The 14,539-nt window shown below is 44.0% G+C and overlaps 1 protein-coding gene across 1 annotated transcript; it reads left to right on the top strand.

The window, feature by feature from the left end:
• The first annotated feature begins 407 nt into the window (after nucleotides 1-407).
• LOC144151730 (uncharacterized) lies at nucleotides 408-12,475 on the top strand. The gene is made up of 5 exons (XM_077682850.1): nucleotides 408-577; nucleotides 3,519-3,670; nucleotides 8,614-8,681; nucleotides 9,423-9,503; nucleotides 12,248-12,475. Exons 1-5 carry the CDS (start codon nucleotides 458-460, stop codon nucleotides 12,382-12,384), a joined length of 558 nt encoding a protein of 185 aa, XP_077538976.1. The 5' UTR covers nucleotides 408-457; the 3' UTR covers nucleotides 12,385-12,475.
• The last annotated feature ends 2,064 nt before the right edge of the window (nucleotides 12,476-14,539 follow it).

Raw genomic sequence — 14,539 nt, 5'->3', positions numbered from 1 at the left:
TTTATACGCTTTTGTCAAGTTTTTTCTGCTCTGTCCCAGCTGTTTAACAGCAGAGGAGGTCCGCATGTAGACACAGTGACAAAGTCTTCTACCGCTGTTTCTAAATTAAAACCCATACATACGGTCATGTGTTTAATACGACTAAGTATTTACTCCCATTCTAAACAAAACAGCATAATACAAGGGACACGTATTCGAAGTGCGACTGGATATCTCATTGTGAGTTGGCACTTTTGATGTCCTGAACAATGTTGGTTGTCAGTCAAACTTGTCCAGCGACAGAAATGTCTTATGAATAGAGACATCACATCTGACATGATTTCCAGTAAAACAAAGATGAACATAATTGTTTTTGGTCAAGCGACTCCCTGCGGCCTGAATAGATCGCCACTATTAGAACTCCGGTCGGCAGCAGGCAAAAAGGAACAGTTTTGCAGAGCATTTTTAAAACCCTGAGATGTGGAGGTTTGTCGCAGTCGTTATATTTACCCTATCCCTAACAACCGAGACTTTTTCCAAGTTAGGGGCGCCTGGTGGACCCCTCCAGCTCGAACGGCAAGATGTGGACACCTTTAAGGTATGGCTTTAGAGCGCTTCGATGAACTGCTACCGCAGAGGCTGTTTTGTATGGTGATGTGATTGTTTATACACGTATACTACAGCAGTCGCAAAGCAATACCTTGATAGCGGCACAAAATAAAATATGCGTTCTAAAACGCCGACAAACAAGCATTACTTTTTGCAGTGTCCTAAAAACGTATCAAAGAATGCATGGAAAGCAAGGTGTTTGCACCGTCAAAAAAACCTACCGTTTTTCCGACTTTTTGACGGTTCATAGAGCAATCGTCTTCCCACCATTGCCGTGTTCACACTGGTCCCACGTGCACATGCTAAGGGTAGGTAATAAAAATGGGAAAAAATGTTATTGCACATCTGTATTTAAAGTTCTATAGCCACCCCCCCCCCTTTGCTATTGTGCAGTTCTTTTATAAACACCTCTTATATGTTATAAAAGATGGTGTAGATACTAAAGAGGCCATAGTCGATGAATCTATTCTTGAAATACCTACATTGTCTACAAAAGGCATGCAATGTTTATCGTATAGCACCGGTTCTAATCAGCTGATCTAAGTTTTCAGCATCTAATGCTGTTACATTTTGTAGCGTAAGCTACACTGGCCGAGCTTAAGCAGTTTCGCGTGGCTCCTGGATAGCTGTGCTGCGCATGCGCGAGGAGCAGTGACGTCTCACGGCGCACCGCTGGTGCACCGGAGGCGCCGCCGCGTTGGATTGGATTGGTTTGGATTGGGAATCATTTTAGCAGCACTAAGCATGATAATCAACTAATCCTAGACAACCAGGAAACCTAAGAATAACCAGCTGAACCTTAGCTCACTTTACGTATATAGTTGCATAGCCGAGCTAAGCCACTGCTAATTTTTCTCTTACATGTGGCTTCTGGATCAAATATTATATGCACGCCTGGCTGTAGCATCCCCTTTTGGCATAAATATGGTGCTAATGAGCTCTATAAACCTTCCGCGATCTCACAGGAGCGATACCAAGTCATACAGAAACCACTCTTGCTGAACAGTCCCTGTGGTTTGATCCCAACAAGATTAGGCTGACAACTGTCGCCTCCCCATGTCCGCAACTCCTGTTCCCCGTACTTGCTTCGCAGGCTAATGTCCACTATTTCTTCCTGGTCCGGGTACGCAGTTGTGCTAATAGCCAACACGTCTGTTTAACCTCGCCAGTTCATGGTTCCGAGGCTCTCCCTTCTTCGATGAAAGGTGCTCTAGCTGCTCATAGTGGCAGCCAGGCTCATTGCTGGAGCGCCAAGGTTGCGCCGGAAATCAGGAAATAGCTGCATGGTTGCAGCTTGATAGCGGGTAAGAACTGTGAACCAGCGTGGTGAAAGAGACTGGCACCGGCTTGAGGAAGATGTTGGTAGGAGCACACGCGGCCTAGTCGGGAAGCTTTGGCGGGCAGTGGGTAATCGGACAGTTGTAGCCTCTACCTGGTTCGGAAGAAATCCCGGGCTGGAAACGTGTGCTTGCTCTACAACTGGGTGTCGTTCGAAAGTACCGCGGCAACTCGTTTAAAAGGCAAGCAGCGTCAAAGACAATGCCGAATGTTTCCTCAAAAGAATTGCAGAAATCTTTAGACCACCTGGCATACGTACGAACTAAAAAGACCTGAGCACCATCTGAAGGTTCTTTTGCAAAAGTCCGCCGAGTGCTTCGCAATTTATAACAAACCACGTTAGCATTGCAGTACCGTAAACGCGTGCGCATCGCCAAGCGAGCAATTAAAAAAAAATTCCGGAAATCACAGCATTGGCGCATCGCGTAGTTACAGCGTTGATGCGGCTATGAACTACACAGATACATAGCTGCCATACATTTGCGGCGCCAAAACGACCCGAATTTGTGAGTTCTTTGCCACAGCCGAACGACCCCTGTGTTCTAGATCATGCTGTAGATCATGCCGCCTTGTATATCATGCTGCAGCGTATGAAGCCCGTCAGCCTGAGCACCGCAAGACATGGGTACACCGATGGCATGCACTCGGGACGGGCGAACTCCAGCCTGAGGCCAGCTAGCTGGTTTGTTTGATTTCCACCAAGGTGCGCCATTTTGTGGAGAGTGCGAGAAGTCCGCAGGTGTTCGTATCTCTTCATGGATCATGCGAATTGATCTTGAGGAACCCACAGGCAGTGGCTACACGGGAAAACCATTTCACTGCGATTTATAAATCTTGCGTGCAAATAAACGAGAGAGACAAAGTCAGAACAGGAAATAATTCACAGAGATCCATTATGGCGCAGCTAGAGAACCGGAATCGCGATGGAGGTGTGAAGGGCAATGAAGAAAATCTTAGAAAAACTAACTTCAAACGAGGCCTGCAAAAAGCCTAATAGAGACTGCTGCACTATGCCACCGAAAAGCCAACACAAAGCTCCACGAATTGACCAATAATGCGGTAAAAAGGTTTCAGCCACTAGGCCCACTATGCACTAACAGCACCAAGCCACACAGAGACTATAATTTTACTAACGAGTCCGCGCGATGTGATCACAATCATGATCGGCCACCAAATGTCCGAATCCACAAGGTCCGCAATGCCCTTTCCATGTCCCTGCCAAGCATATGCCATATCCACATTACGGGCAATGCTACGCAGTGATGTGAATAACCTCCGTGTCAATTTCACAGCGCTGGTTCCCGCATTCGATAGCACGTGCTCAAGCGTTTAGCTCTCTTCGACATTAACCCCTTTTGCTAACGAGTTCGGTGGGGTGAACCGCCGCAGGGGTTTTGAAAAAGCATTGAACCCTGTACAATTGTAGCATTGTGCAGCATTGCCGCACTGTATTCTCATGTTCTGGTCTCCGTTTTTGTTTCGGCTGCGAAAGGAGAATTTGTGTTTGTGTGCGGCTTTAACTGTAATATAAAAAATTTCCCACATTTTTAGTTTTTCAAACACAGGTACTTTATCACTTGTTCGTTCTTTAGGTATTTACAAACTTTCAGTTCCCTGTGGTCATTTCGGACGCAAACAACGACAAAATATTTGAATGTGTGAAGGCAAATCGAACCGAAATCGACCCAGAAGCACGGACCGCCACTTATGTATGGATGTTTGCGGAGACAGAGAAAGGCCCAAAGTGAGTTGAAAAATCAATGTAAACCCCGTTCAGTGGGAAAATCCACAGCATGCGAATGGCTGCAGGCTTTCTTGTGAACATTTCCCTGGTAAAAAGAGCCAATAAAAAACTCCCAGCAGGAATCAATGAGTGTCTATGTAAACAGTTAGATCTGAGTTTCCTGCCGTCAAGCATTGTTGTATTTCACTGGTGTAAGGATTAGAAAAACGCTATTGAAAAACGAAGACGAAGCAAAACACATGACGAAGCGCTTAGCAATGACGCAGATTCTTTCTATTTGTATACATATACCCGTTTCCAAAATTAAACTCAGTTGCAAGAGCACTTCGGCTTGCGGTTCTTGCTTCGTCTTTGTTTTTTCATAGCGGGGTTCCAATCAAAAACGTATACAAACCCGCCCAACCGGCAGTTTTTCTAAGTGTATTTACTAGTGTAAACTGATCTTTGTTGATATGCCTCGTATAAGCGATACGAAATGATGCGGCTTCAGATCCTTTTTGAATAAAACAACGAAATTATGGCCGTATTGTCTTTCGCCTAAAACCCGCTGTCATTGATGAGTCTGCGTCCCAGAGAAAATCAACATAGCACATTTATGGAAGTACTGATTAGGTTAGTCTGTATTCTGGACAGGAGTCTATCGCGACTGAAGAAAAAAATATTCTGAGGCATTTACGCACTTCTTATGAAGTCTGTAGCTTCTGAATGACACCTAATGCCGCCTGGTGTTAGCCCCTAGTAGAAGTATGTTCAACGTATTTAAAGAGACACTGAAGGGAATTTGTCACGCTACTGTTTTTACTTGCACTGCGTGGACAGGATCAAATAAAGACGCTTTTCATAGTAGATCCGGGTGATAAGGCGGTATTTATTTTATAAAGCCTGAAAGAAAAGGAACTACCATGTGCGACTGGCGGCGGCCGCACCAACAGCAGTAACGAAAGCATGAGGTGCTACGTGATTGGGCGATATCCAACAATAAAATTCAAACCAGTTTAGGTTTCGGTTATGTGACACAACATGCTTGACATCTGGAGTTATTCTTGGATTGGCATTCTCGATATCTCAGTAATCGGCATACCGCGCTTCTGCCACTTCTGCCATGTTGTCGGCTGTAACATGCGTCAGATAAGTTAACCAACACGGCTTGGAATCGAAACAATTCTTTCCTGAGGCTAACGCAAATTTTGAAGGCCCTTCGCGTCACCGTGGACACTCAAATGCGATGCGCTTTTCTGCCAACTTTACAGCTTGCCTAGCTCGTGCCTGTATCATAAGAGGCGTGTTCCCTCCATGCCAAGGGTTGGCCGATTCGGGACTGTGCTCACAACCAGTCGGTGCTTATGGCAACACTACGCCAACGAGAACTTTCCAGCGCATCAGTGTCAGCCTGCACGCATTCTGCGAGCTCGCTTGTGAAGAAATGAACGTTGCAGTTCAAAAATTGTGAATTCAGTATAGAAAACATTGCCCGAAAACCAATAAATCAACATAAAAAATGAAGTATCGGGGAATTGAACTTGTGACTTGCAAATCAGGACACCTAACGCTCGAAACCGCTCGGCCACAGTCCAGCGATGCTAGAGACAGAAATGAAAAGTATATAACGTATAGCCAGTTAGCATTTTTATTTAGGGTTCGCATTACAAGAAGCTTAGATGAATATTTCTTGTATAGCGCTTGTACAGTAAGGGCCCCCCAAATTCCCACAATATCTCATGTACCGACTGAATGCCTTAGACGTAAAAGCGTTCGCAGATGTGTGGTCGTGCTGCCCACCGCTGTGATGGCTCACCCAGCCCCCCCAAAAGTGCTTACCGAACTTTGCTTTTACGCTGTACGATAAAAGTTGCGGTTGATTTTAATTCTTTAGCCCCCATAATAACTTCGCTGACTCTTCTCCCCCCTTTAATTGGCCATGGATTTTCCAACAACGTACCAGTGAGTGAAGCGTCGCTCGTGTGGAGCGACCTGGACTTTGAGCTTGATACAGTGTAGAAATTAACAAACTAAAGGCACACGCTTGCATTCACAAACGTGCCGTGGTTTAGTTTCAACTGAGCGAACGAATGATAACGACCCGTCAGGCGGGCGGCGGACTTATCGCAGGGACTACTGACTCTATCAGGAAGTGGGCGAGCCGTGCTGTAACTCAATCAAGCCAAGCCACCTTTTTGTGACGTTATACGAAGCGCCATACAAAATGGACAAGGATGCACAGGGGAGGACAGCATATTCGAATTGTCTTTTCTAGTGAATAAAGTCGCGTGAGCGCACTCGGAGTGGTTGAAACATGGTCTGTGGACTCCGGACTACAATTTGCGTTCGTAATCCCATAATTTGCACAAATTACTTCAGTGTCTCTTCAAATATTCCCGTTAAAAAGTTGGGCGTCAGAAGCCGGCATACCAATACGTTGCTTTGCCGGGTTTTGTTAAATTTGTCTAGGGGCTATGGTGTTTTGAGGGATTTGATATAAAGGAAAAAAAACTTACTTTGCGGCATGCATCCTGGTTAAATAGCTGAATAAAGCAGTAAGGAACTAGAGTTTTGTTGTGGATGATAAACACATTGGGCTCTTTGTTGCACTCCCGTAGAAGCCCATGTGTTGAGAAAATGCAGGAATTTCACAGTACTTACAGCATTGAAAAGTAGACAAAACTAGACGTAATACTAGAGCCGTCTTATCTGCTTGTTGCCATTTAAATTGTTTTGGGATCGTTTTGACGAAACAATGGTAACATAGTTTTCTGTTACTATACTCTTTCCGCCAGCGGCCAGGTAGCGAAACCCGACGGGAATTCTGTAACGTTTACAACTTCCTACTGTGAACTAACCGTCTAGGCAAGTGAACGACCCATCCGTGCATGATACAATCGTTTTAGCGGCCTGATTCGATAGGATTTGTTTTGAAAATATGTGCACTAGATTGAGGGCTACGGAGGATTTTCGAGAAACTGGACACAAAATTTTTTTTTGTGTCGACGCGATGCGTAGACAGGTGGACGCTGACCACCGCCGAAGATAAGTATATACAGCTTCCATGTGAGACCGGGCAGAGCTGGTTAAATTAGAAATATACAGGTGTGCGAATGGAGAAACGTTGTTTAATGTATTTTTGTGAAATTGTAACTGTGCAACCTCACCACAAGAACCTAATCCTAACGTTCGGTTTTTTCTAACTCAAATTAGTGCTTTGTTGAGTATCCCTTTTTTTCTCGCAACAAAACGAGCCGCTGAAGCAAGAATGGGATTCTGTGCAGAATGATAGTCAGACATTGGAGTAGGTAGTCTGAACAGGGCGGCAGAATAGGCTGCCAGTTAGAACTTCCGTAGTATCTGCTATAACTTACTGTGCTCAGAAGGCCATTTCTTCATTTTGTGTTACCTGTAGTATTCTTTTTGCGAACATTCTAAATTACAGACACAGGGGAAGGCCTCTCCCGGGCCCACTTGCCCAAACCCGGAGTTTTGGACAGAATATGATTTAAATGTAAAAGACATAGGTGCAAAGTAAAAGGGTATATGCACACCTGCACAAATGAGCAAAAATGTTTAACTCCTGAGTCAAAAAGTGCTATGCACAAAGTTCTGTGTACAACATACCAGTTTAATATTAATACGTCTATCGAAGGCCACTTTTTAATACCTTAGACACTGGTTGCAGATACCTAATACTGCCCTCAATTCAGCGTGCCGCCTAAATGAACTAAGGAGATCATATGAAGTGGCTTCGAAGATAACAGCGGGGTGGTCCGAAGTTTTCTCCAATGGTGGCCTACAACGTAACCACATTTGGGATTTGCATAGACGGAATCCCGATAACTAACATCATGGTTTCGTGGATCCCCATTAGGTAAAGTTGGAAGTGGGGTCTTACATTATTATATGGGAGTAAAAGCAGGTCAGAATGCTAGTTTTTGAGAAGTGAAAATAGCGTATTCTTGGAATTTTCGCGACCTAAGTATTCCTAATCCTGGTTTCAATAACAAGCACCTCTATTACGAGCATACAAGCGCACATTTCTTGCGAACTTCAAGTTAAAAATACGCGTGACAGTGCTCCAATACTAAACCCAAATAAATAGGCTTTCCAATTGCAAGATGTGAGACAGCCAGTGTTAAGTGAAATTATGGGGATCGAACGCGTTTTTCAGTGGGAATTTTGCCATTTACCTGAAATGTACCCGAACGACATAAGAGTAAAACTAAGCCACTTTCTCAGAAACGTGCTTGACAAGATAAGCTTGCTCGGGATTGGACCACAAAACCATTGTCGCGCAATCACTTTGCCAGAATTGACAAACAATTGCGCTGATAACTAGAGGAACCCTTTAAATTGCCCGTTTTAATTCGACAACTTAAAGTACAGACGAGCTTTCGCCGACCAGTTTCAATCGAAACCGGCAGGACGGAACAAGAATCGGGGTTTTCTGAGGAATTGGCCCAGCCTTCATTCATTCTTAGCTGTTGGGATGGATTTAAGGCGGGGGTGAAGTTGGTTTCAGTGTGGCCGAGTACGTACTTGGGGAAATCTGTATTGCAGAGATTAAAAATAACAATAAACTAGAAGGCTAGCAGCAACAATTGGTTGAATACTGTCATTATGCACGTAAATTACGTTAAGGGCAATACGTTCGTCAACGTGAGCATGTCCTTGGGTACAAAAAGTAAACTATTACTGTAAAGATAGCACTATACTACCATTAAAGTGAACATTTACGTAAAAGAAGCTGGAACAGTGGCCGGAATTAGTCCCTGCATACCTGGAATAGCAGAGTGTATATACGCATCAGAATTTATTATTTTGTATTTCAATAAACATTTGCTATGATACTATCACATAACAATAGCCCTAACAAGTACCAAATGGAGTGTACGGAAAATTGAAGGGGTGAAATTTAACTCTATGCAATTAACCTCGGTATATTTCTCACTTTTCAGACATGATATTCCTTTTCGCGTAAAGGTAGCAGACGCCCCAAACACACAGACGTTCACCCTGGGCGACGGTAAGCACCCGATGTGGAAGCACTGCACGAATATTTCTATTACTGTGGACTCTCGGTACTTCGAATTCACCTAGTACTTGGAATTGTCGGTTAATGGGAAGTGATGTTCTAGTCCGAAAATTTCGCAAGGAATAAATATAAAGAATTCTCGATAATTTGAAGCTAAAACAGAATATATCGGTTATTTTTATGTTATTTCTAATAAAAATATCGAGGTGAGCATCGTTTCTCGAGAAAAATCAAATGGTAAGCGCCTTTGCTTTGAGCTTTGCTCATACTTGTTCAATGGACCAACAATACTGTATGCAATTGTTTTTGTGAACTTTATTCAAACCATTTATTGTGTTGAAGGGCGGGGGTTTCTTTGTGTGAAGTGTTGCGGGCTCTTTCTTTGTGCAGTGAAATAAAACAGCTGAATTAAAAAATCCCGAAATATTAACTTTACCACTTGCTACCTTCACCAAGCTGTGCATCTAGCAGATGTGCTTTTGCGCTTCAAGAACTAAAACTGAAATTTGATAACATCTATTACCTAAGAGCTTAACCGGTATTAATATAACCTAGCTTATATACCTGTGGTTACTTGTTTTCGGCCTTGTTTTGGATGTGTTTGACTTACCTTCTTAGGAGAGAATAAACTATACCCGGAAAAGAAGCTGCTGATGGAGCCCTGGCCGCTGATAGCAGTTCAAACGAGAACTGAGAATTTAATTTTTACGAACGTGCACGGAAACATTTCAGATCCTACACACAAGGAGGGAATCATCTATTACACCGACTACGAGACGTGCGTCGTTCTAGACATGGAGTACCAGGGACACCGTAAGGCACCTTTTATTTTTATTTTATTTTGTTTGTACATACTGCAGCACCATGGGGGCTATGGCAGGAGTGAGCATTGAAGAGGACAAATGTAATAGCAATAAAACAGAGCAACATAGCAATACAAAAAACACAGTCACAACAAATCACAAATGGCAGGGAGGAATATTTCCAGTTGAACGAAATAAACGAAAAGAAAGAAAAGAAAAACAAGGCTGGTATTGATACATAATTAAAGAAAACATCCGGACAAGTTATTATCCTTAACTTTTAGTGTCGTTCCCTTTTCTAGAAAGGAAGGTGGTTTTTGTATCGAAACGCAAGGATTTTGGGTGTCTGCACTTCAGGTGTGTTTCCCAAATACTTCAACAGGATCATAGTTGGATGCGATAAAACAAGGCAAAAATATTGCTGCATTTAAAAGTACGAACAAATGCTGCTTCCTGGTACCAAGGCGGCTTTATTATTAAAATATTCTCACAGGCAAACCTGACGATGCTAAAACGGGTGCTTCAGTGATGACGTACCTGTCTTGAGGTTTGCCCGTAGGATGGTATTTTTATCCCCAAGTGCACTGAATAGCCATTAGTTTGTACACAACCGCAAACCATATTGAAGAACAGCTCGTACTGTTACCTCGATAAGTTGCATGAAGTTCTGGTTAAAAGAACCCAAACCGTCGGTGGTACGAGGTAACCTCTTACAGCATACTCCCAAGCGACTAATCATGGCTGTTACAGGTTTTATGAACGGGCATATTTATTTTTTATCGCTTTCAACTTTTGTCATGGGCTCAACAGTAATGCAAGTCGCAGTAACATTGGTATTCTGGCGAAGTTTAGGGTTTACAGAAATTCTCAAGTTCTGTGCAGGGAGCGAAGTGTCATGCGAGGGTTGTTACTGTACTGTTACAACTTTCTTAGCTGAGACTTCCATCAGGTATGTCGGTAGCTTTCTTGCAGCCACATAAACATCCCCCAGCTTTGAAAGCACCGGGTCTGAAAAGCACCGGGTCTCTTTTAGCTTCAACTTCTAGGACGCGTATTAAAGCTCACTGTTTCAGTGTAATGCACCCTCAATAAAGTTAAAGTAAACATTAGCTTGCAGTTGTATGCTTGCTGATGTCGATGCTTAATGATGCTCGTAATTTAATTATAAATACTTATCATTAAATTATGGGTAAGATATTTTGAAAAGTTAGCCCCAATGAGCCACTACGCCATAATAAGAATACGCTGTCAAAATTTCAACTCAGTTGGTCGAGAAATTTGGCTGCGTTTGCCTCTTACACTTTTTTGTTCCGTCAAAAGTTTAACTGAAAAGTTCCGCTTTCCGTTTTTAAGGCTTGTTAGGGCCTAGCCCTTAAACTTGCTTTTATGCAGTTGCTTGGGTAACATTCGTCAGAAAGAAACAATTATGTATACCAACGCACCGCGTATCCGTTGAGGTATCCGTACAGACACCCATAGTTCTCGAAAACACCGATTGCCGATTGGTCCTTTCGTGAGTTGATGTATATATATATATATATATATATATATATATATATATATATATATATATATATATATATATATATATATATATATATATATATATATATATATATATACAAAAGTCGTTCTCGACCAAGGTGAAAAAAGACCGTGTTTAATAACGTTTCGGCCGAAGGACCGGCCTTCGTCAGATCCCTTAGAAGACCGGTCCCTCGGCCGAAACGTTATGAAACCCGTTCTTTTTCAACCGTGGCCGTAAACGACTTTTGTGTATTTTTCAACCGGCGTCCAGGAAAACTTTATATAGATATATATATATATATATATATATATATATATATATATAGAAAATAAGGGTTGGCAGTCAAGAAAACCTCGGAAAGCAAAGGGGAGGTTGTGGTGGGTCATAGAAAGAGATGAAGAATTTTTTGAGTCGAAAAAAAAGTGGTGAAAAATTGGTGAAAAAATTTTTTCACCACTTTCTTTTCGACTCAAAAAATTCTTCATCTCTTTCTATGACCCCCCACAACCTCCCCTTTGCTTTCCGAGGTTTTCATGACCGCCAATCCTTATTTTCTGTCTTATTTCACGGAGCCCCTCATTTCCAATTTTCTGATTCGCTACATGCTTAGCGAGGGCCTCTGTTCTGGCAGTCTTGGTGCCAAAGGGAGCTTAAGAGGGTTCAACGCTGGTCGACCACTCTCGAAATGTCGTAGACACTCGAGTCACGGCCCGGGGGTTAAAAAGGAGGTCCTCTTCACCCCGAGTAGTCCGAGTGGCGCTGGCTACCACCCCCAAGTGCAGGAAACAAAACATACCTTAACATAAATACCCGAGAAAGTGCTGGGGAAACAGCCCCGCCGGTAGCGTAGTGGTTATCGCACCAGACCGGTATTCTGGAGGTGGTGGGTTCGGATCCCACCCGGCGGGAATTTTTTCACCACTTTCTTTTCGATTAAAAAAATTCTTCATTTCTTTCTATGACCCACCACAACCTCCCCTTTGCTTTCCGAGGTTTTCTTGACGGCCAAACCTTATTTTCTGTCTTATTTCACGGAGCCCCTCATTTCCCATATATATATATATATATATATATATATATATATATATATATATATATATATATATATATATATATATATATATATAACGCGCAGTGAAATATGTTTTCTAGAGCCGACTTGCCCCCTTCCTGATACGATATTGATATTGAAAAACGGCAATTTGATATGTTGCTTCTTTTTTCAGACTGTGCTCTCTGGGTGACACTAGCATATAAAGATGACGCACCAAAAGAATGCATTGAGCACTTCGAGGACACATGCGGTGTTGCCGTGGAGCCCCACCGGCGAGACTTATGTGAGGACGGCGAGGGCGACTACTAGTCGGGCAACTCCAGCTCTGATGCCTACCGTGAAGTCAGAAGGAATACGCGCTTGCTGAGTAATAAATTTCTACTTCCTCAATCATTTTAAATGTTTTTACACATGTCACTTTATCAAAATGTTTAGCAATGACTGTGTAGGGAACAGACTCGGTTGGTGTTGCGGATGCGGCTTCCTTCATTTATTGGAAGAGCGTAGGCCTGGCCAGAAGTGGAAGTGGCGAAGACGAGCTACCGGCGCGGCAACTGCTGACGCTGGCTAGGCACCGCTGGTGATGATTCTGGCGCTGATGATTACGATGACGATGGTGTCGCCACAAGGCTCCCCCCCTCGTCTCAACCGGGAAATCGAAGAATATGCTACCCGCCTCACGCAACAAAACTGGCACAGTACCTGTGATCGTATGGATGGCCAAATGGGGGTATCGAGGACCTGTAACACCCTTAGAAGTCTTCTTGACCCCGAAAACAGCAGGCTCATCCAACGTAACAACCTACGAGCACTGTTGCATTCTTTCGAGGGCACTGACAGCGATTTATTGCATGATATACAGGCACGCTATATTAGCCCCAGCCCGCCCGATCCCCTCCCTGAGTATACGGGTAATCCCAATCCTGAATTAGATAGGGCCATCACGATAGCAGAGGTTCGCGCTGCCATTCAAGGTCTTCGCACTAAATCGGCGCCTGGGCCTGACGGCATTACTAACAAGGTCCTCCGCAACCTTGACGATAGCTCGGTAGAGGCCCTAACGAATTACATGAATAAATGTTGGGAGCAGGGCGCTATTCCCGCCGCATGGAAAACAGCCAAAATCACAATGATTCCTAAACAAGGAAAAAATCTTCAGCTCGGCAACCTCAGGCCAATCTCGCTAGCATCATGTGTAGGAAAATTATTTGAACACGTTGTGCTCGCTCGCCTTAATCACTTTATAGAAAACAAGATCCTCTATCCACACACCATGGTTGGCTTTCGTGCCGGACTCTCCACGCAAGACGTCATGTTGCGCCTCAAACACGAGATAATCGATGGCTACGGCTGCTCTCCGCTGGACACCAGGGCCGTTCTTACTCTAGATTTAACTAAGGCCTTTGACAACGTACGCCACGACGCTATCCTGGCCAACCTTTCTGATCTCGACGTGGGTCAACGAGCTTATAATTACGTCAAAGACTTTCTTTCCGAACGCACCGCCCGGCTCGTCGTTGGCGGACTGGAATCAGACATTATTAGGATGGGCAGTAGGGGGACTCCACAGGGCTCCGTTTTGTCCCCTTTCTTGTTTAACGTGGCCATGATTAAACTTCCTCAGCTACTCAATTCCTTGCCAGGTCTTCAACATAGTTTATATGCCGATGATATCACGTTATGGATGTCTGGAGGCAGGGATGGCGATATTCAAGAGACGCTCCAACAAGCTGTTGACATCGTTCGTGATTACGTAACCCCTCGAGGACTTGCGTGTTCTCCGCAAAAGTCCGAGCTCCTTCTCTACCAACCTTCAATTCGCGGGCGCAGATGCCCTCAAGCTACCCCAGATATTCACCTGCAAGTAGAAGGGCACACTATTCCTCGAGTCCCGTGCATCAGGATACTAGGCCTCAGAATACAAGCTGATGGCTCCAACTCAGAAACCATTCGAGCGCTTCACTCGAGCGCGACACAAATAAGTCACCTCATCTCTCGGATCGCAAATAGGCATCATGGGCTCAAAGAAGTAAACCTCGTACGGCTTGTACAGGCATTTATTATCAGCCGAATTACTTATGTCGCGCCATTTCTGACTCTCAAAAAAGCTGAACAAGATAAACTTAACTGCATTATTAGGAAAGCCTACAAACAGGTGGTCGGAATTCCCATAACCGCATCTACTGAACATTTTGAAGCAATAGGTATCCATAACAGCCTTGAAGAGCTTCTTGAGGCGCAGAGAATAGCACAACTTCAACGGCTCTCTAGTTGCGAAACGGGGCGCACCATCCTTCAACAGCTCCACATTACTTACGCCTCCCAGCATGGGGAAAAGGTGATGCTTACTGACTCACAGCGGGCGCATATCCGTACATCTCCACTTCCTCGAAATATGCACCCGGTATACAACGTTGATCGACGCCTAGCCAGGGCGGCTGCTCTCCACCGCCGCCTTCGAGAG

This window comes from Haemaphysalis longicornis, unplaced genomic scaffold, assembly GCF_048455015.1.
Source record: "Haemaphysalis longicornis isolate Haplotype H1 unplaced genomic scaffold, Haemaphysalis longicornis Haplotype H1 scaffold_9, whole genome shotgun sequence".
NCBI classification, from domain to species: domain Eukaryota; kingdom Metazoa; phylum Arthropoda; class Arachnida; order Ixodida; family Ixodidae; genus Haemaphysalis; species Haemaphysalis longicornis.
Note: the sequence above shows the minus strand (reverse complement) of the source record. Positions and strands in the feature narration are given on the sequence as shown.